Source organism: Myripristis murdjan, chromosome 18, assembly GCF_902150065.1.
Source record: "Myripristis murdjan chromosome 18, fMyrMur1.1, whole genome shotgun sequence".
NCBI lineage: Eukaryota > Metazoa > Chordata > Actinopteri > Holocentriformes > Holocentridae > Myripristis > Myripristis murdjan.
In genome coordinates, this window is record NC_043997.1 from 21653716 (window position 1) to 21678616 (window position 24901).

Sequence of the window (24901 nt, forward strand, 5' to 3'; positions counted from 1 at the left end):
TTTGTATCATATATGATACACATTTTCAATTTCGTTTTTCGTTTTCAGTTTAATCAATACTTGACCAAAATACTGTTGAATACCTTTGAACACTTCCCCTGTTCACACTGGACCATACCATTGGCACTTCAAGTACATATCATATATCATACACCAGAAAGGTTGTGTAATAACATATTTTTTGAATTTTATATATATATATATATATATATATATATATATATATATATATATATATATTGTTATAGGACTAAATAAAGGGTTCAGTTTCAAAAAATTGGAATTTTCTTCCAATTCTTTCATAGTTCAGGCTTTATAGGGTTAAACCTCTGTCTTGTATTCTTGGTTTACATTCTGCATTGAATCTAGGACCCCATATGTTAAAACTGCTTGAGGCCCCTGGTTTCTGTCATGGCAACATGAATCCTGACTTCTATTGTGACATGTTAACACATTAACAACATTAAACCCTGTTGCTGTTGTGACACATTAACAACATGACCCTTACCTGTTATTGTAAAATGTTAAAAACATGTTAATAACACGATGTTACCTTGTTGTTAACAGCATGAACCTCGTTTGAATTTTTACACATTAATGTGTTCACAACATGAACCCTGGTTTCTATGGTGACACGTTAACATGTTAGCAACATGTTGTTAACATGTTAAAATGTTAACAACATGATCTTTCATGACATGTTAACACATTAAAAACATGAACCTTGGTTTTTATTGTGACACGTTTTTCTTTATTTTCCTCTATTTTTACACATTAACAACATTGTTAAACATTGTTAAAAAATGTTAACATGTTAACAACATCAACCCTAGTTTCTCTTGACACATAAACAATATAAACTCTGACTTCTTTTGTGTCACGCTAACACGTTAACAACATATAACCTGGTTTTTATTGTGATACTTCAGTTATGTCGTCCCCCTAGAGGTGACCTCACATATTTTGGGGGATTGAATATCTCCTTGTGCAGACTACCTTTGATTCATTGTTACTAGACTTAAAAATCAAGACTAATCAGTTTATATGTAAAGCCTTCTATACTATAACAACTTCCTTCTATACTATAATAGTTCATTTTAAGCCAGCTACAATAAATATTTTTGCATCAACAGTCCATTATTTACTCAATATATAATGAATGAAAATAGGGACATACTAAAAAGAGTTAGGAACAAATTCTATTCCAGTTCTGGCAGTTCTTGCAAACTGACATATTACATAAGAATAATAGCTGGAAAATTGTCTCAGCAGATAAAAAAATGTTCCTCCAAATGTCTTTTAAGTTTTGTCGGGAGACCTGTACACCACTGCAGCTGTGATAGCTTTCAGCCAGCAGGGAGCAGTATTACCCTGAGAAAACAACACAGGGACTATGGATAAAGGTTATTCCGCAGGAATCTCTGCTTATGAAAAATTCAGTGTTTTATAATGTCATATTTTTTTATTTTTTATTTTTTTGTAATTTATTGCATTATACAACAAAAAGGTATGTTATGCAAAGACATTTTGAATGCAGACGTAGTGAACATAATAACACCATGGATTACAGTGTCACTTAATCCATCAGTGCCCAGCAACAGAGATCTGATTTTAGTGCAGATCCATGGTCTTAATATGCCCCTGAGCGATTATGGGTATAGATCTGCTTTGTCCATTATCCTCAATAATCATCAGAGTTAAGTCTTAAGAACAGTGGTGGACAGTAACAAAGTAGTTTTACTTGAGTACTGTGCTTAAGTACATTTTGTGTATCTGTGCTTTACTTGGGAGTGATCGTCAGTTTTTTTTTTTTTTTTTCCAAAACTGAAGACTTTCACTCCACTATATTTCAAAGACAAATATTGTACTTTTGACTCCACTACATTTTTTTAAGGCTGTCATTACTTGTTAATTTGAAGCTTAGCTGTGAACTCAGCTGTTGACTTTTCCCCCTAAAAGCGCAGTTGTCCACACAGTATGTGCCTCACAGGAGAAAAAGCAATCACTATAGCCATTCTCCACTGGGTTTGATGTGAAAGAGGAAATGCGTGATCCATGGTAAGTAAGCAAGCACGCAAACACTGGTGGTGATAATGGCGACAGCAAGTGGACCAGATGAAGTCATGGATGAAGCACAGGTTTGATCAGGCTGAGAGATCTAACCACTAGAGACATGTTTCACCTCATTTGAAGAGGACAGCACAGTCCACAGTACAGTTGAAAGTTACTTCCAGCAAATTGTGTACATTATGTGTACATTCACTTTTTTCACCTTTAAAAAGTAAGTTGTCATTACCTCAGAATAAGCAAAAATACTCTAGTTCCTCGTAGGCTTTGCTTTGTTGTGAGTTAATACAATACTTTGCTTCCCTCACTGAAAGTGGTGCTGTTGGGCCAGTGAAGGGCTGGGCAATATATTGATATGATGTGACAAGATACCGTGTCACATTTCATATATTGCAATTTTAAGATATGGCATAACTATTGCCTTTTTCTGTTGTATTCAGCTTTACTTGCTGAAAGCTGTGTTGCTGGTGCAGTTTAGGACTGGGCAGTGTATCGATATTGTGATGAGACTAGATAATGTCTCACATTTTAGATGGCTAAATTCACACTCAAATAGGGCTGGGCAATATACAGATGTCATGATGGGAGACTAAATATGAATTGGGACTACAGTAAAGTGAATTTCTAAATGCATCAGATTGTTTTAGGTGTTCTATTATTTTCCTTTACCCATGTAGATTTTGTTCATACTTGTTCAACAAAAAAGAAAATGTACTTTTGTACTGAAGTATTGTCAAAAGCCAGTCATCCGGTAAATTTAGACTAAGCAACTTTCACTGGAGTAACATTTGACCAAGAGGATCTATACTTGGACTCAAGTAATAGATGTGTATTTTTTCCACCAATGCTTATAAAAGTCATCCTCCATTGCACCAGCTTACCAATGCTGCCATTTAGTGATCCCATAGGCATGGTATGGCCAATCATCCCTAACATGTCCTCCACTAACCCTAATCCTTTGACAGCTACTAAGTTTTAATGAAGTGCCATCTTGTTTTATTGATATCACACCAAACAAGTCACACCAATCACATTTCATGCAGGGACCTTTTGGGGCCAGTCAGCAAGAAGAAGCATCATCCCTCAAAAAATCAGACTAAGTACAGCACATCTGACCTTTTGAAATTTGAAACTTTGACCTTTAAATACAGTGCCCCCATTAGGCCAATCAATTTTATGTTTTAAAATGCCAGAGCACTGCCAAAATGCTTCAATGCTCCAGTTTTTGTCAAACAGGAGTGGCGGTATCTGAGATATCCTGCATCAGCATGCATCAAGAGTTCCACTGAGACTCAAGTTTATTTTGTTGCTGCAGGCCTGGTCACTACATTGTAATGTTTCACTCTATTCAAAGTGGAGGGCTGACAGTCAGTTCATCCCACTGATTACTTGTGCAGCAGGAGAGTGGTGCAGTGCAGGCTGGCTCATTACAGACATGGCTAATGTTTTTCAAATGGAAGTAACATTCCTCAGCTTCATAATGTGATTGCTTCCACTAAGTCCTGACAGCCCCTGCGGTTCCTGCATACCTATTAGAGGTCAGACTGCTTCACTAACCCTTGAGGGTGGAAATTTCTACAGTGTTTTGAAAGAAAAAGAGACGCAGATATCGAATCAGCTCAGCCAGCTATTTGTGGAAATAATCATTTGAGCCGAGAATGGTCAGAAGTATCTCTTTAGGATTTTTTAAGGTCATGCTGGTCTTCCTCCTGCTGGACCCCATCACGGGCTTGTTGCTGATGGAGCGCAGAGCAGACGCAGAAGATAACCAAGAGCTCAACAAAGCCATTTTGGAGATGTTGCATATCAATAAAGTCTCTGCCAGCCATCAGGCTAAACCTCATCCCTACATGAGGCAGGTCTACCAGCTTTTGGACTCGCTGGAAGCTCAAGACCTGGGGAAATCAGATGGGACATTGGTGCAGAGTTTTCGGAGTGTGTCTGGTAAGGATTTGGTATTAGTGATCCTTTTGTTTTGAAATAAATGATGACAAAATAAAATGTCTGTTTTTCTATAGTCTACTGATATAACGCAATAGTGATTCAACCTATTCTCAGTTCATGTCCTGGTGTTTCATAGGACTTTCCTGGGAAAACTCTTGAGGCACACAGGAAGTGATGTGTTTTACATCTCTGGCTTATTTGGAATAAATACACAAAGAACTCAGTAGTTAGCATGAGCAGTGGTATAGCCACCATGGCTGAGAAGACAATGAAAGGAGCACCGCTTACAGAAACTCAAATTCCATGAAGATCCAAGGGAAAAGACGTCACAGTCCACCCCACACTATTTGACTGACAGCTGATCCCTGTGAGGTGCTGCACTGAGCACTGAGCACCAGAGATAGAGAGGGGGAAAATTGATTATAACCTAAAAACTCACAGGTCTGGGTGAAATAATAACACAAAATATACACCACATATCAAATGCATTTTACAAAAACAAAGGGCAGGTTGATTATGACTCTCCTGATAGATAACAGTGGGGAAAACATTGGTAAGTGGGCATGTTCACAGTAAATTCACAAAATTCAGGCAAAGTTGCACACAAGATTCTCCACACATTTTCCATGATAACTAAATCAGACATGAGTGGCATATGCTATTTGTTTGTGCTGTGTGTCATTAGAGCAAGAACACAGGTCAAAAGCTGGCAGTCAAAGCATCATCGTTTAGGCAACAGTAAGCATCTAGCTCTGAAGTGTAGCACCAACAAATAAGTTAAAGTGTGTGTTGGTTATCTTTGATTTTGTTGCAGTCGGGGTATATTTGTCTTTAACTAGGTCTCAGAGTTCTCAAAGGATTATGGACATATGCACCATGAAACACGACATAGTTTTTTTTTTTTTTCTTTTGCAAAGAGAATTCTGTATAGAGCAGCACATGACCTTAGGAAGACACAATAATCGATACGACCAAAGATTACCAAAGGGTTCTCTATTAGCTCTACAGCTAGCCACATCATTGGTGAGGTCAGATGTGAATTCAGACCATGGATTTTTTTTTTTTTTTTTTTTTTGTAATATGTTATTGGACATTGAACCAAATCTGGATGTGGCATCACTTGCTTGTGGGTGGGAATAGTTGTTGTAGTAGCAGTAGTAGTGGTGGGGCTGGTAGTAGTAGTAGCGGTGTTGGTACATGTATTGTAATCTGGAGGTGTTGTATTATATAGCAGCAACAGCAGCTTTTAGGCTGGCTGGGCTAATTGTTCATCATTTAATTTGTCAATGCTGCAATGTTTCTTGAAGAAGTTGCCAAATTTAGCTCGTCGTCAGTAACACCATAACTCCTCATGGCCACTGCCATGCCTCAGAAAATCTGTTGGCAGGTATTTTGCACAGATTCCAGTCAGACCTACTTCCCAGCATAAGAACAGTTCCAGACCTCAGGAATCACCATGTAATTCAAAAATGTGGCTGTGGTGCTTGAATCCAGGCTAGTAAAAACATAGGAAAAAAAACAAATAAAGGCCTACAGGTGATGACTTTTAATAAAGTGACTCAAAACAAAGTGGTTGCACAAATCCAGCAAAGAACCTCGAATTATCCTTGTTTCTCTTTGTATTTCTTGAATCAACCAGGGTCAGCTCATGCTCCTCCAGGATGGATCTGGTTCAACGTCACCAACCTGAACCCTTCAATGATGGGTGCGGAGCTGGTTCTCTTCAGGAAAACCCTTCACCCCCGTCCCATCAGTGTCACTGTGGCCCTGCACAGCCTCACCGGATCAGAAGGAACTCTGAAGGAGAGTCCCGCCCTAGAAGAGAGACTGCTGACCCTGGACCAGCGGCCCTCATCAGGCTACGATGTGTTTGACGTCTCAGCTGTTCTGGCTGCAAAGCCTCTGGACGTGGTGGGCTTCCAGCTCCGCTACACAGATGAGAGTGGAAGCCTGGTGCTCCATGAAGCTCTAACACAGAGTCTGTACTGCCTGAACAGAGGCTCTTTAAGCGAGCCCTTACTGGTGCTTTACCAAGCACACCCTCTGAGGATGTAGACACCCCTGGTACTGGATCACCAGTAGAATTAGACTGACATATAGAGCCAATATATTTTGCATTAAAAAATCTGATCCTCTCCAGTCGGTGTGGTCTGCCTCTGATAAGATGGATGTGATGCAGTTTGCTTGATTACATATTTATTGTAGACTGATTGTAGTCTGATTGATAAATTGATATGGCACTGGTTGTCTATGGGACACTCTTTAAGGGATAGTCCACCCATTTTGAGAAATGTGATATTATTTCACTTCTCCCCCCAGCTGTTTTGTAGGACAGTGGTGGTGCTATCTTCCTGTCATTGTTACTGACTGCTGGATACTGGCTGGATCATCCAAATGCATTGAGGTGCACTTTCCCCACAAGATAGCACCACTACTGTCCTACATAACAGCTACGGGGGAGTGAAATATTGTTATATTATACAAAATTTACTAAATTTTGTTCAATAAAAGTATGCATGAATTTGTGATTATTAGCAGTGGTTACAGTTTTAGGCCAATAGTAGTAACAGTAGTAGCAAAAGCAATGTGTGTCTGAGGCTTGTCCTTCCTGAAAAATAATAAAATTCTGTAAGGAAACACTGAACACATTTTTGGGCAAAACTGGGTATTGGCAGCTTCTGTATTTGCTTGCAACAACCCAATCAGCTGATTAGCACAGAGCCGTGTCAGCATCAGCCTTCAGGGAACAGAGTAGGCGGCTGGTTCACCAGCAGCCGTCTCTCACCCTGCAGAATTGGGAATGGAGTGAAACAATGATGTAATGTGGGCAACAGTGAGTGCACCAGGGGAGGGATGAATAACAGAAACCACTGCAACAAGGAGCACAGGGAGGTGTCTTGGCTTTATTTCCATAGGAGCTCTCTGACAGTCAAACACCCGCTAACCACTTTCTGTACTTTAATCTCCAAATCCTCTTCTTAACGTCATGCTGGTCATCGTACACTAGACACAAATATCATTTGATCCTGTTGTGTTGAGATTGATGCTTTTCATGTTTCACTTTTCTTTCATTGCAAATGAGAGCAAAATAGCTCTTCTGTTACTTTTTCTTTTGGTCAAGGAAGCACGTGTTGCCTCTGCTGCTGCTCGCTCGGCATGTATCAGGCCTGCAGCTGAAGGAGCTGAATCCTGCTGATTTTAGCCCAGAATCACAAGATTGTTTTCTTCTGAATCAGCCCAAGTCACAGCAATGTCTCTTCAAAGTCCAGATGCTGATGATAATATTGTGATTCTGGGCTCACATCAACAGGATTTCCTACTTACTAAATCTCATAGGAGAAGAAAGACTAGTTTTCACTGTTTTTTTCTCATGAATTTGAGATTCAAGTCATAAATTTACAAGAAAAAAAGAACATTCTCTGAGATGAAAAATGGTAAATGAATGAGGAAAAACTTTTTTTCCCTCAGAATATTACCCCTTTCCCCTGGCTCCTTATTTTTTTTCTCCCTTCCATGGCCCTAATCTGCCGTCACAGCCTGTGACAGCAGATCTGCAAGATCCCAAAGGAAATTCCCGACCACTCAAGTCACTGTACTGTAGCAGAACTGTGCCAGTCAGTCCCTTTTACTGCTAGTGGGGATGTTTTTTTTTTTTTTTTTTTTTTTTTTAATGTATGTTTCTTTTATATTTCTGCCCCAAACTTCAGTACATGCTGAGTCACTGCTGAATTTGACAGACATTCAACAGTGAATCAATGTTGAAATCACAACATTGTTTACTATAATTCTTATTAAAACATCTCATAATAATAGTAATAATAATTCAAAAGTCAGAATTTTACATTGGGTGTTATTTCATCAACATGATCCTAACCAATGACCATCCTGACTCTGGACTAACAGTGACCATATGATGAACATACTGCACTACACAAAAGTCTTATGTTCTACTACCACTAATACTTTTTGAACTACAACTTCTACTGCTACTACTACTAATGTTACTGCTATTACTACTTCCAGTAGGACTATTATTATTACTCTTAATTATATTAATAACAATGGTAATAATTGTAATAGTCTAACATCTTGATTATTATCATTAGGAATGAACTGATTTTAATTTTTTCCAATCGTAAACAATTTCTTCAATTTCTTATTAGGTTATCACTACTGTTATCATTGTAATAATTACCACCGGAGAAACAGGAAGCGCCGCACCATTCCTCGAATCTGATTGGATGCAGTGTGAGTCCGACAGCTTGTTTAACAGCCAATCCCTGACAATCATCCAGAGCTCCGGTGCCGCCTCCTAAGGACGCAATTTGGACAGAGACCGGATGATAGGCTCCATATGTATGTAGATAGATATAGTTTTTTGTTTTTTGTTTTTTTTTAAATTCTGCGATTTAACGTTTCAACCTCAGTTTATCTGGCCGATTTGGAGAGGAGGGGGGGTCTGTGAACGCATCTCGCGATATTCAGCATGTGTGTTTGTGGATCGGCAGCGGTTGAAATGTAACGGAGCCAACTGAAATGCATCTCCTGGGCGCTGAACCTGCTCCATCCCGCACACAAAGCCTCTGAAGCAGGCCTTGTGTTTTCTTTCTTTCTTTCTTTCTTTTTTTTTTTTTACTCTCACAGACACGCTGTGCTGATGATGCTCAAACATGTCGGGGAATCAATACAAAGGCCACGAAGTCAGCTGTTGCATCAAATATTTCATTTTCGGATTCAACATTCTGTTTTGGGTGAGTATTTTTAGTCAACTCCCGGCAGCTGCGCCTCTCTCCGGCGGAGCGGCGCAGTTATTATGGGCTGGGAAATGTGCCCACAAGGCCCAGATCATCATATGTTGTAATGTGTCCTGTTTTCACTGAAGCTGATTTGAAGTAGGCCTTAAATAAACTGAGCGGACATGTAGGGAGACGCGCGGCGGCAGGGTCACTTGAGAGACGGTAGGCTACCGGAGCCCTAATCGGCTTTCTGTAGTGCACTAATGACAGCTCAACGCCCTCTGCATTAGGGCTTATCATCCCGAGTGGCACATTCACACAGCCGTCAGCAGCGCACAGGCCCGGGACGGCACCGACGGTGGCACCACCGCTCACAGCCCGGGCCACCTCCATCTGCGGGGAAATACATGTCCCTCAGACCCGTGTTTCAAAATGTGCAGAAAACACTGATAACATTCATTTTAAAGCAGATTTTGGACACTGGAAAGACATTCTTGTTTGCATCATATCGAATTTTGAATTATTGTGTTAATTTTTCTGGTTTGTTTAATAGTTTTTTTTTTTTTTTTTTTTTTTTTTTTTTTGTGAATTTCATGGACTTTGATTTGTTTATATGTTAGGTTTCTTTGCCTCTTCGACACAGTTTGGCTTTTAACGTTATGATACCTTTATCTCCCTACGTTCCTTAATTGTGAAAATAATTACAAAAATATATCACAACAACAGTAATAATATACGTAAATAAATAAGTACATAAAACAAACACAAAAAATTTAAAAAATAACATACACAATATAATAAATATATACTGAATCTGCATTTGCAAATACTAATTTTTCATTATTGTGTTGTGATGTTTTGATCTTTTCACTCTTACAAGACAATCTATAATCTAAAAATCTATAACATCAACATCATGAACCACAAAACAACTACTACTACTCGTAATAGTAATAGTGATTATTGTTCTTTTTATTATGATAACAGTAAAAAGTACAAACCCTGCTGAAATCAAAGCACATGTAGTTTTTGCACACATTCTGGTTTTTCACAGGCGGTGTGAGTGGTGTGTGGGTTTTGCAGACGCTGTCGTGGCCTCGCTCCCAACAGTTGTGTTCTTCCTTTGCATACTGAGACAGAATGCTAAATGACTGTCATTAGCAGAGAAATGAGGATGCACCAAACCAAGCTGTCCAGTAACATGACCCGCTGTGCTGTTTTGCAGCTGCTGGGCATGGCCTTGGTTGGAATCGGGCTGTGGGCATGGAGTGAGAAGGTGAGTAGAGATGGAATGAAGCGATATCGCCCCTGGAAAACACAAACACAATGCTCTGCCAGTGAAATCCAAAGATTTTTTTTATAGATATTATTATTATTTTTGATGGTTTTGCAAATTTACTCCTACATTTCTACTAAACACATTCAAGAAAATGAAATAGTGCTCCTCTCACATTAATATTGTGGATTTATTAAAGGCTGATACAGTACTGATATCACTCTGATTGAAAGTACTTATAACTGATATTTCATAATGTTGTTTAATGTCTTTAAATGTAAAGCACTGTCATGCCTGAAAGTAAAAAAGGAGGTTTGTGTATCTTCCCTTGAATTTGACTCTCGCTAGAGTGGAAAAGCCTCTCAAACAGAAATCAGGGAGATAACATATCCATTGAAACCCAGGATAAAAAAAACAAAACGCATACATGTTTCGATGTGTGGACAAAGTACATCAGAGTTTTGATAAAAATGCAATATCAGCCACTTATAGGCCTGTCAGTTCTCTCGTTCAAGTAAATCCAGTTGTTGCCTTTTTTATGTACTCTATATTTTCACTTTTGTGGCCGCATTACTGTTTTGCTGGTGTAACGACAGTTTCCCCATGGAGCTCATTAATATCTTGTCCTGTCTTATTTCATTTGGTTTTGCTGAAACATGCCGTCTTGATTGCTTTGAGTAAGTTGTTGTGGTCTGTCCTGCACCAGGGTGTCCTATCCAACATCTCGTCCATCACAGACCTTGGGGGTTTGGACCCAGTCTGGCTCTTCATGGTGGTCGGGGGGGTCATGTTCATCCTGGGCTTCGCCGGATGCATCGGAGCGCTGCGAGAAAACACGTTCCTCCTGAAGTTTGTATGTTCCTCACAAAGTCACCCTGGGTTCTCTTCTCAACTCCCCTCACCGCCTGTGTATTATTAACTACCTTCAGTCTCAGGCCGCTGATAACGCTGATCTATTATAAATCAAATAGGTGACACTGCATTCTTTAATCAGAGATATGATGGATAGTCTACAGCGGTGGTTTTCAAAGCAGTGTCTGTGGACCTGCAGGCAAAAGTTCACCGCCGCAAAGGGGTGCACTGGATTTCCAACACAATACAAAACGAGAGCACTGTTGTGAAGTGGAATGCGACACAGTAACTGAGTGTACTGCACATGACTCCAATGCTGATAAAAATCTGTATTAATTGTTGCCCCCGTTCTCCTCATTTTCTGTCTTCTCCCCATTCATCCTGCTACAGTTCTCTGTGTTTCTGGGAATCATCTTTTTCTTGGAGCTCACTACCGGAGTCCTGGCGTTTGTCTTCAAGGACTGGATCAAAGACCAGCTGAACTTATTCATCAACAACAACATCCGGGCGTACCGGGACGACATCGATCTCCAAAACCTCATAGACTTCACTCAGGAATACGTAAGTGGAGAAGACAGTAAGGAATGCTCCAGAGACATGTACATTTACAGTAGATTTTGGAAACATATGGACGATTTACTTGACTTCATTAATATGCTGGCCCAAGGGGCAGCATGGCAAGGCAAAACTTTACTCAAAGGGGCTTTCAGGAGATATTGCCAGACATTATCCGTGCAATGCAAGCACATGGCGAATGTTGGTGATCAAAACTACAGTGTCAGTGCTACAGTGTATGTCAAACATAAACCAAGGAAGTCCTATACTCTTTGTAAAAAGTGCAGACAACCAAGGAAAAAAAGGAAACTGAGGCACTCCGTCTTCAGGTAAACAAAATTTTTTTAGTGAATTTTAGTGCTACAGTGTAGTTCTATTTAGGGGTATGCATTGACTCAACATAAGACTAACTGTGCATTGACAGACTGGTGTAAAGGTCTGACATCCAAGCTGGTCCAAGATGTCCAAGTCTGACCATCAGTCACAGCTTAACAAACATTTAAACGAGTATTAACAAATCTAAATGGAGGTTTTTCCTAGTGCAATGATGTAAATTTAATCCCTGAGCCAAAATCGCATTCTAATGTCCTTAGAAGAGCACTGTGCAAAAGTGGTAAGGATCGATTTAAGGAAGAGCATTTAGACTCACTGTGAAAAAAAGCGGCATAAGCTCATAATCTATGAGGTCAGTCCAACGTTGAGAGCCACGTTGACATAACTGTCAAATTATGTCCTTCTTCCATATTTTTTATCAGCTTATTCTAAATTGCCCTCACTTCACTCAATCCTGGGTAAAGCATCTAGGTCTATTAATTGGGGAACATTTGAATTCTCAGGCTACAAGCCCTTTAAAAGTGTGACAGCATTTGTCCGTGCTCTCTTCCTGTAGTGGGAGTGCTGTGGTGCGTTCGGGGCCGATGACTGGAACCTCAACATCTATTTTAACTGTACTGACGGGAATCCCAGTAGGGAAAAGTGCGGCGTTCCTTTCTCCTGCTGCACCAAAGACCCAGCGGTAGGTGGTCCTTTATCACCTGTTTTACTGCTCTTATCTTTATGCAATCCTGTAGCACAACATGAAGCCTGCTTTTAGATACCGTACATGCTTATTAAAGTTTTTTATTATTGCAATCTCTAGGAGGATGTGATAAACACACAGTGTGGTTATGACATTCGAGCTAAACCAGTAAGTAGCATCTTCTTTCTGCTTTGCTTACTTGTTTTGAATTTTAAATACTTACTGTAAAAGAAATAATCTTCCACTGGTTTACCTTCCTTGAACATGTCTCTGTTCCTACAGCAGAATTCTCTAGAAAACTCGATATTTTATCTACAAATTCTTCTCTACTAGGGCTGAGCCGATGTGGTTTTGGAAGGCTGATACTTCCACCCTGATAAGAATAAAATTCTTACGAAAACACTGAATAGCGGACTTCCCCTCTGGCTAATGTTCTTAAAAGTGACCGTATTAATCCACTCAAAGGTTTAACAGCACTTTCCAAGAGGTACTTTCCCAAATTAAGATGCACATATGCTCACAGAGTGCACGCGGACGATAGTTCCTTCCAGTAACTTATGCACATCCTTTATCATCCCACACCAGAGCAGCAGCAGCCGCCACAGAGACGGAGGTAGTTTGCCTGAATTTGCTATTTTTTCAATTGACCAAAAGATAGCAGGAACGTATCTTCTTTTATGCTCTTCAGGCTGTAAAAATTCTGCTACACATCATCAAATTCAATTTTTATTTATATTTTTTCAGTTTGAGTGGATTAAGGCAGTTGTTTTTCAGAATTTTAGCTGTTCACCTATACAGTTAATAAACAGTTTTGTGTGGAACAGGACTCGGAGCAGAAGGACTACATCAACGTGAAAGGCTGTGTGCCGCAGTTTGAAAAGTGGCTGCAGGATAACCTCACCTTAGTTGCCGGGATATTCATCGGAGTTGCGCTATTACAGGTCAGTTGCGATCTGTGTGACCAGAGAAGATAAGAACCCCCCCCCCTTCATAATGTTCCAACTTGAAGACAAGCACTCCATCATCTGTTATCTTAACCTTATTTCTTTTGGTTTTACTTTGTTTTTACACAGATTTTCGGGATTTGCTTGGCCCAAAACTTAGTGAGCGACATTGAGGCTGTGCGGGCAAGCTGGTGAGAAAAACCATCTTTTCTAGTATTATTCTTCACTTCACTGTCTCATATGACCTCACACACATAGTTCATTGTTTTTCTCCACTTTCTCTGCTTTGTGTCCATTTGTTTTCATTGTGTGACATCAAGTGTTTTCCTGCATTATTGAATATATTACCGTGTACATACTTTGTGTGGCTGAGCAGAGGAGCAAAGACTCACGTACATCTTTATGCTGTAAGTCTCTCGCATGCATCACAGTTGCGTAGCATCATTGATCAATACATGAGAATGACAGAATGAGGTATTTCAAGGTAAGAGGTGCATAATGAGCTGTGAAAACATTTGTTCAGATTAGTGGTTGTTGACCAAGTAATGATCGCAGAGTTTTTATTCAGCACTCCATGACTGATTATGTAATGATTGACACCTGACACCAGGCCTATAACATGTCTTTTAGAAGGTAAATTAGAAACTGAACTGCCATAGTCAATAACAGCTCGAATGATTTCTTACTCATTATTAGTCATTTCTTAACCCTTAGAAATGTAGGAAATCTAAACTATTCCATGACTAGGTTTAAAAAAGATTAGATACCATATTATTATTTATAATAATAATTTATTTATAATATATTGAGACAATAAGGCCAGAGCAGAGCAGGAACTCTGTACCATGACTGCCAGCAACACTCATCCCTCTCAGGCTGAGGGGATTACAGGGAGGAGGGTTACTGAGCTTCACCGTCACAATGACAAAACTCACCTCACACCTCCTTCTTCCTCCTCCTGCCCCCACTCCTCCTCCTCCATGCTTCGTCAGGGTGCCCCCCCCTCTGTCCATGCGCCGACTCCCACCTCACTGCAGCAAGAAAGCATCGGCTTACTACTCATGAGACACACACACACACATATGCTGTATGTGTGTATGCAGCCGGTGGGTGTGATGGATCCATTTCATCATTGTCTTATCTTGAGCATTGCTGTGATTTGGTAGCTTGGTAGTCTCTCGTGTGGCGTGCTCGTGCTGCGTTCCGGGTACAGAGTCGGAAAGTGGGAAATTCCAGGCTGGTAGATGTTGTCAGTTCACTAGCCAATGTTATGTCTGTGATATTCGGCAACACTGGCTAGAGATTCGAGAAGGTTATCAACTGCAGTTTTACTCTTCAAATTCACATATGTAAAAGGTTACTGCTCACGTGGCTCGACAGGCCATACAGTGCCAAAAAGGATAAATTTAATTTTCCAACAGCTCTAGTGAGGAGAAACTGGCCACTGTGCCGCAGCGTCTTGCTAACCCTTCAACACAGTTTAACAGGGCAAAATCCATCAGAAATGTCCTATTTATGTTTCTATATTGCTCAGGTGGTGTCTTTGATAAGCCAGCACCTACACAATAGTGCCATCTAGCACCATTCAGGCAAACTGCTCGCTGAAGGTCAGTGGTTAAGGAGTTACTTTGCTCGTCCCACATATATATATATATAGTCTGTTAGTTTCTCCTCACTAAAGTCATCAGTGTCAGTCAGCCTGGGTTGAAAAATACCAAATCCAAAACCAAAATGAAGGAAACCTCAGGCTTGAGAAACCTTACCCAAATTCCTAGAATTCTACCTGGAGGGGCAGTCCTATTGCATCTTCCCTAGTAGGAACCTGGAATTTCTGACTTTGTGGCGTCTCTGGAACGCAACATGAGCAGTCTCTGCCAGGAAGCATCCACCTCACTACAGACACGGAGAACACTGGCTCTGTTTCCAAGAAAGTAAAAGTACAACCTGCTGTTGCTGGAGCCAGATCCTCAGAAGATTAACTTGAATTCTTGCTGTATTATTGTAAAGGCTGAAAAGCTTTGGCAAACAGCGGTGTTAATAAAATGCACCAGGAGGATGAAGAGGTCACGGTAATGTGAAGGGTACAGAGAGGGCAGAAGAACTCAAGGTCCACCCCACCAACCAACCAGCCCACCAGCTCATTCCTGCTAGGACAGGAATCAGCTGCTCTGACAGAGAAAAATGTGCACCAGCTGGGATTATGGTTGCACCCAGGTGCTGTATTCATCTCCACCTTCCATGTTCCCTTGGCGTTATATGAGTCCATATGTTGGTCAGTAGTTGCTCTGTGCTTCTTTGGCCTGCCAGTCCACAATACTGGGTTTATATCTCTCCATTTGCTTGCATAGACCAGCAAAACAGCTCCAAAAATATTTGTAGCACATAAACAAATGCAAACTGAGTGCATTATGCCAATATAAAAGCCAACAAGTTCCGGTAACTTTTATTTTTTTCTTTCATGTAATTGCCATTATTTGTTGAACAGCTGTCAGGTAGTTTCCTCCTGGCACAAGGTTACTATGGAAGTTTACCTGCAGGTGCTACCTGCCAGATCTACTTTCCTATTCAAATAGGAAAATTACAAGACATGTTTAATTTCCTCAAAAATGAGTATCAGGACTTGTTTTTTTTTATACTGGCATAATCTGCTTTGTTTGTGTCTGTTTATGTCGGGAGCTGTTCTGCTATGGAAGTGAAAGCAGAGATAGATATACAGTATCCACATAGAGTTGAATCGAGGTCGTCTGGACTATCAATTCTTGAGAACGTTTCACTTCTCGTCCAAGAAAGTGAACTGAAGAAATTTGTCAAATGAGAAGTGAAATGTCCTCAAGAATCGACAAACAGCCCAGTGGACCTCAGTTCAACCATGACCTGGATGACTGAGAACCTACACACACATAGAAATATATTATTGTGGATTAGCAGCCAGGGAGTGCAAGGTTCTGCTGATGGAACATTTTATGTTGGATTTAGTGTTAATTTGTATGTGAATTTCTTGTTTTACATCAGGAAACCAGTGGGAGCATTAGATATATTGTAGGCTTTTGGGAGCTTACAAATGGACTTGAGTCAGAATGTGTGTGCTGTAATGCGAGGGCGGACATGCCTCGATTTATAACTGCGCTGCACTGCTCAGTTCAAGGCTGGAAACAGGCCTGTGGGTCTTCTGAAACACAGCACAGCATCTCTCTTCCCTTTTTGGAATGAAATTGTTGTGAGAGCAGCTGAAAATGTGGCGTGATGGTGTTGATGAAGTGGACCTTGAAATCTCCATGAACATTATCTAACTGCGTCAGAGCCCTTCCAGAGAACAAATGTGCAGTAAAGAAAGGGAGAAATCACATTAACAGATAAAATAACCCTTTGAAACCCAGGGGTCTGTAAGCAGGCTTTTATTACTCTTATTACCCTTACTCTTTTTTATTATGAATTTTTGGGGGGAATATTTCAGTAATTATCCTTGAAATTAAAAAAAAATTGTGGTAATTTTAATGTAATGTCAGTTTTAAAAATGTATATATTTTAATAATGTTACACAGCTTTGTGGTCATATATATATATTTTTTTATTTAAAGATTTCACGGCATTTTCTGGTAATTTTCTTGAAACTTTTTACTTCTTTCTTGCTATTTTTTTTTTGCTCAAATGGTTAAATGCTGCCTAAATGTACAAGTGTTAAAACACAAGAAATCTTATGACCATCCAGCACCGCTGATCTGATGTTTAAATGTATAATTTTGATAATTAAGAAGCATACATTTATTGTAAAGTTTTAAAACATTTTTTGAAAGACTTTTTTGCTCTTTGTAACAAGTGTTACAGTAACTTTTTTGCTAATTCTCACGTTTTTAAAAGAAATCACAAATTTGAAATAATTTGCCCGTGTTTCAAAGGGTTAACAAATGACATAAAAATAATTCATCCATGGTGCAACATTACTGGATGCAGATGACCCTCCTACATCTGCACACTCCCTACTGAGCTGCTGAGTTGGGGTGGTTTGCATCGATAACACTCAGTCATGTGACTGACAGTACAATCCCTTTCCTTCTTCTCGCTGGCATTTTCCTCCCCTCTTTGTTCGCAGACAGTCTCTCTCACACTGCCCAGCTCAAGCAGTTTCTCCGTGTGTTTCCGCCTCAGCCTCTAACCTCGAGTCTTCTCTCTCCAGTCACTAGTCTGGACAGTTGATCCTGTGCAGAAAATGTCCCCTGCCACCCAAACCTCTCCCGTGTGTGCTTTTGTTTCTTAAATGATGCTGCATTTCTGTTTTCTGCTTTCCTTCATGTCCTGAAATGTTTTCCTTGCCAGGCCATCAGTGTAAAAAATATAGCAAGTCCCTTAGTAGTGGATACTTGTAGGAAAATAGAAGTTAGAGTTTCTTTATTGGCGAGCCACATAGGAGTACTGGAATGAATGTTGATTTGATGCCCTACGTTTGCTTTTTGATAAATTAATCTCTTCTTTCTACTCTTTCTCTGCAGTTTTTTTACTTAATGATGAAGCGGCATTCACATTCTAACAGGTAACTTATTCACCAACGCAATTAAATACAAAAAAATAGTGTTACAGAGGTTTAAAGGGTCAGTTCACCCATTTGAAACAGTGGAGATTATTTCACTTCCCTCCTAGCTGTTACATAGGACAGTAGTGGTGCTCTCTTCCTCTCATTGTTACTGAGTGCTGGATACTGGCTGGATGCTCCAAATGCTAACTGTTAGCCTCCTGCCATTGAGCTGGACTTCCCCCCAACTAACACTCTTAAACATGACCACCTTAATCCACTCATAGAGGGTTTAACATCACTTCACAAGTCCCAAATTAGACTCCTTAGAGCTAGGTAGGAAGTGAAATATATTTGAAATAAATGTACATTTTTTTCTTTAAAGGCATGGGTTTTGTCTTTAATCATGTGTTAGTTAAGTGAGCATTCCTTTTAAAAAGCTGTCATTCTTTTTTGTGTCAGCTCCAGGTGTCTGCAGCATGCCTCCTTGAACATTGTGAGGGATCATTCAGAAAGGAGTTCACTGATCACCTGCACCATTTGTTCACTGAACCAGCACCTTTCCAATGCACTAACACGTGGAAGTCTCTGTATATAACACTGTGTGTGAATATTGTGAAGACAGGGGTGGGTGGAGAGGATGGTTCTAGATGCACTACATTGCCTATCATCACACCACGCTCGAGTTTTGATAGCTACACAGAGCATAGAAGTTTTGATACATCTTTTTGATATTAGATTGGTATTTTTCACTGTGAAAATTAAGCTCCGTCGCTAAAGTCATTGTCTAGGACTGATGATATAGTTATAGGCTTATAACAAATTTGGAATGGGGTAAACAAGAAACAGAGGATGTTCTTGCGTCATGTTCCCCTCCACTACTTGTCTGAGAGAAATTTTAAATCTGCTGCCGCCAGACTTCTGTTGGTTTTGTTCCAGCACTTTCTTAGCTGGATAAATTCCCTTTTTCTACCCACTGAATAGTTTGTTTTTATCAACAAATCTGTTGAAGTGATCTTTCACAAAATTGTCATTTCCAGTCGTATTGTCAAACACCAATGCATATTTTGTGAGTACTGTTGAGATGGCTGTGAAGTATGCTAATTATTTTCCAGATACTAACCCAAAGTGAAAGAGGAAAGGAATACATTTCTAACCCAACCACTCAACTTAAAGAGTGACTACTCAGTTAACTTGCAAAGAGGGATCGTCCTTAATAAATGGATGCAGCATTTTGCTTGTACAGTCTGAGTTCCCCTTTCTGATTCAAGCAGTTTTATGTCCTCAATGTACTATAAAGTGCTATAGTTGGATGTGTCACGACTGTAATTCTTATACCCATGCAGGTCTTGAAGGTTCAGGGGTGAAATCTGGTCATTTCCATCTCCAAAAAGTTTGAAGTTTGAGAAGTCTAGCCAAGTAAAGAAAACCACTGTTGAGTCCTGACACAAGTTATGACTACTCAATTTATGTAGTTGGAGAGGTACTGTCATTATACCCAGGGTGGCAAATTAAATGCTTCCAGTTTTGAATTGTTGTTAATTTAATTGCCCTTTAGCTGAGACCTAAACTCAGCAAAGCGAACATCGTCATACACTTTGCTCTTTCCCCTCATCCTTTCTCCACCTTTTCTAAAATGATCTGTAAGGTTGCTATGTTGTTTTCATTGTTTGCTGTTCTTACAGCTTCTGCACGTCTTTTTACATCACAGAACTAGAGCATATTTCATTTAACCTGCCACTGTGTCTGGTGGAGTAAGAAAATCTTGTCACCACTGTGAATATTTACCTGCATTTGGCGAATGCTGGGTGATAATTTGCCACCCTGATTACACCTATCGTGGTAATTGTGCAGAATCTCCATGTACAAAGTGATACGGCATAGCTGTCAATATTGGCCATGAGTTTACATTATACTGAACACCCACCAGAATCTTTAAACCCAGTGCAGAAAGTGAAGACTGGAAAAAGTCTGGGATTTTGGAATTTCTGGAATGGTCTGATCAACATCCCTGTTTGAGGGCTTTTCAACAGATGCCTGCTGAAAGCAAGCATCGCAATTGGTCATTTTGCCTGTTGTGCAGTATTTATTTTATCAGTGTTTCCTTCAATCTGTTCAAATTACTATTATGGAGCTAAGGTGGGATACATTCCAAAAACTGATAACTGTTTTGCTACTTGACAAGTGTTTGACATCGTTTTTGATATTTTATACTTGTGGTACATTTGATTTTATAACTTCCATGGTACATTGTAAAGTATTTCAAATGCACTCAGTCCCAGTCGGCTGAGTGGTTACTTCTGACTACTGAAATGGACTCAAGTTGTCACTTTAATTTTCTACATATACAGTGTATGTGTCAGGTGTTGGAGGTTTTAAAATCCCATGGTGAGGTGTTGGTACAGTATGAACCCTAAATCATACACGGTCCTGTACGCCTCTCACTAATCACTTCCTGTACCATTTTCATGAAATTAGATCAGGTCATCCCGCAAAAAAAAAAAGATGAAAACATTTTAATGTAACTACCTCCTCTCTATTTCCTTGTCTTATGTCCTGTAAAATGTTGACTGACATTTTAATATTAATATGACTTAATAAAGGTGACAACAAAAGCAGTTATTTTGTCTGCTTGAGTTCTTAAAGGGATTTTAGAGATCCTTGTGTGTTATTTTTATTATTATTTTATTTGATTGGAATTCTCATTTTTTGGTATTTGCACCAACAAAAAACAAAAAGCAAGCTGTTTTTTTCCCTTGTCATTTCAAATTCAATCAACAAACCAATGGTTAAAATGTACAGCAATATGAAATGTCATAGATTATTACTTACACCATAGAAAACTAATGAAATTACTATACAGATAAAGCTATTGTGTGTTAGGCTGTGATGAAACAGATATTTGCACATGAATAACAATTACAAAACACGGAGAGGGAAATAAAGACATAAACCATCACCAGCAATCATCTTTTAATTATCTGCTGAGTTACAATCCTCCAAATGTACAACTCATGACATTTACAACAAACATTTAAGTTTATAGTATTGTATGCAGTTACTGTGGATACATCTCCATTGGCATGTGTCTTCAGAAGGGTACAAATCTAATAAATAACCATTCATACCTGACAAAAAGAGTGGGCCCAGACCAGTGAACACACCATGGCGTGTAACAGTGTTGGTACAGTATCCAACATGCTGAGGTGCATGTTGTCAGTAATCCCTCTGACTAGAAGAACCAACCATTAAACAGAAAGACAAACCTGCCCCGAGAGAGGGGGGCTTCAAACAGTACAAAGACAGTGACAGTACGTGACTACAGTCCGTATTCAGTTACCTGTTCTCACGACCTAATGCGAGATAACACACTAAGACGGCATGTACAACTCTGATCCATCACCGTCAAATGGTGCCTTTGCTTCTTGCTGCCTACCCAAGCAGTAAATCACAACCGTAGAAACTGAACTTGGTTGAACCAGGCCTTTGGGTCACGGCAATTCTGAGTATTTCCAGGTGGTTCCCCTTGCCAAGGCAACAGCTGTAAGCATTCATGGATTTCACCACGCTGGCAGAAGAGTTTGTTTACGTCGGCTGAGCTAACGGAAGCCTGATACAAGGCTAACGGAAACATGTTCTGTTTTTACAAAATGAATGAAAGAATTCTGAAAATAAATCAGGGTTCTCACTCTTTTACAGAAATCATTTTCCACAATTTTTCAAGGACATATATTCCCGACTGCTGTTGCGCACAGAACGTCAGCACAGAGCGATTTAAAATGGCCAGTTAGCTCCAAGATGTGCTGAAATGTGGTGTCAGTGGCAAAAAAATATGGCATGTGAGCTCTCACCAATAATTCCAGGACATGTGATGCATTTTGACTTTTTCCAGTTGTTTTCCATGAATGGAAAACTAGTCTCAAAATTTCCAAGTTTTCCAGGATGCATGGGCTCTTGATTTTGATTGGTTAGTTTTTGCTGTGCCCTACCTGGTAGATTGTTGGTGGCTTTGCTATGACATCGCTCAATAACTTTGTTAACAACAACACAGATAATTAGGATTACCTGAGTACCTGTAATTAGTTAATATTAAGGTTAATCTATGATCGGCTATGAATTACTTTCCCATCATTTTCAATAACTTCAGCAGTATACCAATGCCTTAAACTAATTTAATGCCTTAACTTAGCTTTTTGTTGTTGCTGTGATAAAGGGAGATCCACCCACCAACAGCCAGATGAAGTGTCAAAAAGTTATTCAGTTGGTTCCTCAAAGATGGCTGCCAGTAGGTTCACCGGCAACACTAGAAGTCCCTATACAGTGCTGATTCTACCCAATTCAATTTCTACGACCACAACACATACATACACACACATACATGTAGGAATGGTTGGCTGCTTCACTGCGTTTTGTTAACCAGGGCTGTAGTACTTTGAGTCTGGTCTCTAGACCGTTTTTCCTGACGTTTTGTCTTTATGCCTACTTCGACTAGGAATCTTGTTCTTGGCCACTTGTCATTTCCTGCCTATCTAAAAATATAAAAATGGGTAAAAGTATTGATTATTTGTTAATCTTCTCCCCAGGACTAGAAACAGTTTGGGGGAGTTTGCCTGTAGAAACCTGTGTATGTAATGGTCCTCACACTTCTATACACTGATTTAGTCAAAATGCAAGCAATGCATTGGTTGGTTGGATGAGAGGTATGTTATAGCTCCTGCAGACAAATTCCATCTTTGTTGATCCTTAGAGACCACACCAGTGATTTTAGCATGTTAATATATACAAAATGTATAGACTTCGTGTTTCTTCTCATCTTTTCCCAAAGCAAGCACCCATATTTTAGAACTCTGATATCATTTTTCCTCCCTTTTATCATTCATTCCACAACAATATGAAAACGAACTTTCAGAGACTTCAAACTTTCTTCACACCAGTATTCCATCACTGTAATAAAGTCGTCCACATTAGTTTTCCTAAAAGCAGCAGCACTGTTGTGTTTTGATGACTTGAAAATGGGTGAAGTGAAATGGTCTTTCCGCTGGACAATAGTCCTCAGGGAAAGTTTATATAGCCAATTATCAGTTCTGTGGTTGATGAATGGTGATGACTTTATTAGCCACACTGACTAACAAATATTGTAATATTACATAATCAAAATTAGGATTTTGATTATGGGGGAATGTATCAAAATTAGGATTTTGATTATGTGTTGTGAAACCTTTAGTACCCCTGCATGATTTGAAAAATGGTTTGTTGACATGTAAAATTTGGGTAAATTGTAGTAAATGGGTCCAACATTCAAAATCACTGGTATGGTCCTTTAAAAGTTACTCTAACATGCACACTGTTCCTGGCCTATTTGGGTTTTGGTATTCAGTCGGACTAAACTTGCTCTGGTCTCAGTCTTAATTTGATCTGGACTCAACTTTGACTTGACCTGGTCTTGAAACTGACTTGGAACACAACTCAAATGACTTGACTACAGCCCTGTTCTCTACCATGTTTGCTTCCTAAGTTCACACATGACTCTCCTTTAGCAACAGGGGGCAGGGAACCTGCGGAGTCCATAACGTCACTGTGCACTTGTTGAATGGGGGAATGTGTCTGAGCAACCGTACAATTACGGATCAGGATAAAATGTCCAGGTAACCTCTTACCAAATAAGTGCAAAAAAGAATTTACAAGACTAGAGGACTTGGCAGGGCAGGTCAGGCTGTACTTTGGAGTATGTAAGGGATAAAATGAACACTGACACACCTTCAACGGGACTAAAACATGCACATTTTCTAGTCATTGATATTCAAACTACATGGGACACGACTGGGCACATCATGGATGGCTGCTGTTTCTTAAAAAAAATGTTTTTTGTGTTTTTTTTGCACACCACAGGAGGGTTTTTTGTTGTTTTTTTTTGTTCTTTTGTACACGTTTTCACTGATGAGTTACTGGCGGATGGTATCACAGCTATGGTCGTAAAGAGTGTCATCTCTTATCTATTGCGTTAGACTGTCTACGGCGCCTTGGCTCCCATGGAGCTGCTTGTAGCTGAGGATGCATGCACGAGTGGAGGTTGGGACTAGGGTTAGACCGATATATCAGGCTGATACTGGCCTGATAGATTTCCAGCAGTCAGTGTTGTCCATCTCCCTGACAACAGCTAGTGCATTTGTTTTTTTATTCATATGTATTTTTCATATCAGAAATGCAACCAGAGAAATCATTCCAGTGTGGTGTGGGAAGATTTAACTCAACAGTCTGTAAAACCAAATAAACCTGCCTCACTCTGCTTTCAGGAGCTGCTAACCCACCTAAAGTAATTTCATTAGTATGGCTTTTCGATGGAGGGTTTTCATTTCCCATGGTGGTGTAAATGCTGTTTCAGAGGCTTTCCACCCTGACAAGAATAAAATTCTGGGGGATACAATGAATCCTTACAATTTTTTAAATCGAGAGAAAATTGTCCAATTCTAGGATATTGAATATCGGCCAAAATATCAGCTATTGACAGTTTCGACGCAAAAATATTGATATCCACCTTCAAAAATGCATATCAGTCTAACCCTAGCAGAGATGGGTCACAGATTGTGAAACGTGACCATCAGACGGGCCAGCTGGCAGTTGATGCAACATGATACCTTGGCACATGACGATGGGGCACAGAGGGGAGCAGTCAGGAGGAGTCATGGGGTGGTTAGGTGGTCAGGCAGGCATTGGGTGGGGAGTGATCAGAGTCATTTAGCTCTGGGCAGTTAGCCGCTGCTCTGTAAGAGATGCCTGGTGCGACACCGTCTTGTTCTCATGTGCCCTCAGCTTGGACACTACGTCGATGAACGCCAGGCTCTGGACTTCTTTATGAAGAGGCTCTGAGGAGAGAGGAGAGAGCAAGGATCAACAGGAGTCTTTGCAACAACAGTCAAAACAGGCAAACTATAGAATACTTCCAGTTTGCATTATGAGTCTCTTAGCAACCATGACTGGCAGCAACTTTGAGTTCTACTGGAT

The 24901-nt window shown here is 39.9% G+C and overlaps 3 protein-coding genes across 7 annotated transcripts in view; 2 read left to right on the forward strand and 1 right to left on the reverse strand.

Moving 5' to 3' along the window:
* Positions 1–3761: 3761 nt before the first annotated feature.
* LOC115376267 (uncharacterized) lies at positions 3762–6066 on the forward strand. Its single transcript, XM_030075758.1, has 2 exons — positions 3762–4011; positions 5651–6066. Exons 1-2 carry the CDS (start codon positions 3762–3764, stop codon positions 6064–6066), a joined length of 666 nt encoding a protein of 221 aa, XP_029931618.1.
* Positions 6067–8314: 2248 nt separating this feature from the next.
* Positions 8315–20520, forward strand: tspan5a (tetraspanin 5a). 4 transcript variants are annotated; one of them, XM_030076129.1, is made up of 11 exons: positions 8315–8762; positions 9973–10023; positions 10730–10876; positions 11266–11436; positions 12320–12445; positions 12569–12616; positions 13273–13389; positions 13522–13583; positions 14385–14504; positions 17880–17920; positions 18362–20520. In XM_030076129.1, the coding sequence occupies exons 1-9, from the start codon at positions 8682–8684 to the stop codon at positions 14455–14457; spliced, it is 876 nt and encodes a 291-aa protein (XP_029931989.1). In that variant the 5' UTR covers positions 8315–8681; the 3' UTR covers positions 14458–14504; positions 17880–17920; positions 18362–20520. The 4 variants fall into 4 exon arrangements, with proteins under 4 accessions (XP_029931989.1, XP_029931988.1, XP_029931994.1 ...); XM_030076128.1 differs by having other exon boundaries at positions 14385–14498; XM_030076134.1 differs by lacking the exon at positions 14385–14504.
* Positions 20521–20855: 335 nt separating this feature from the next.
* Positions 20856–24901, reverse strand: part of rap1gds1 (RAP1, GTP-GDP dissociation stimulator 1) — a 42388-nt gene continuing 38342 nt past the window's right edge. For both annotated transcript variants that reach the window (XM_030076126.1, XM_030076125.1), the window contains one exon: positions 20856–24762. In XM_030076126.1, coding sequence (XP_029931986.1) covers positions 24635–24762 — 128 coding nt within the window. In that variant the 3' untranslated portion in view covers positions 20856–24634. The remainder of the gene's footprint in view (positions 24763–24901) is intronic.

Coding starts and splice junctions, on each gene's coding strand:
- LOC115376267 (XM_030075758.1), top strand. CDS start 3,762: ATGCTGGTCTTCCTCCTGCTGGACCCCATCACGGGCTTGTTGCTGATG. Junction 4,012..5,650: donor GAGTTTTCGGAGTGTGTCTG/GTAAGGATTTGG, acceptor TGAATCAACCAG/GGTCAGCTCATGCTCCTCCA.
- tspan5a (XM_030076129.1), top strand. CDS start 8,682: ATGTCGGGGAATCAATACAAAGGCCACGAAGTCAGCTGTTGCATCAAA. Junction 10,877..11,265: donor ACACGTTCCTCCTGAAGTTT/GTATGTTCCTCA, acceptor ATCCTGCTACAG/TTCTCTGTGTTTCTGGGAAT. Junction 13,390..13,521: donor TCGGAGTTGCGCTATTACAG/GTCAGTTGCGAT, acceptor GTTTTTACACAG/ATTTTCGGGATTTGCTTGGC.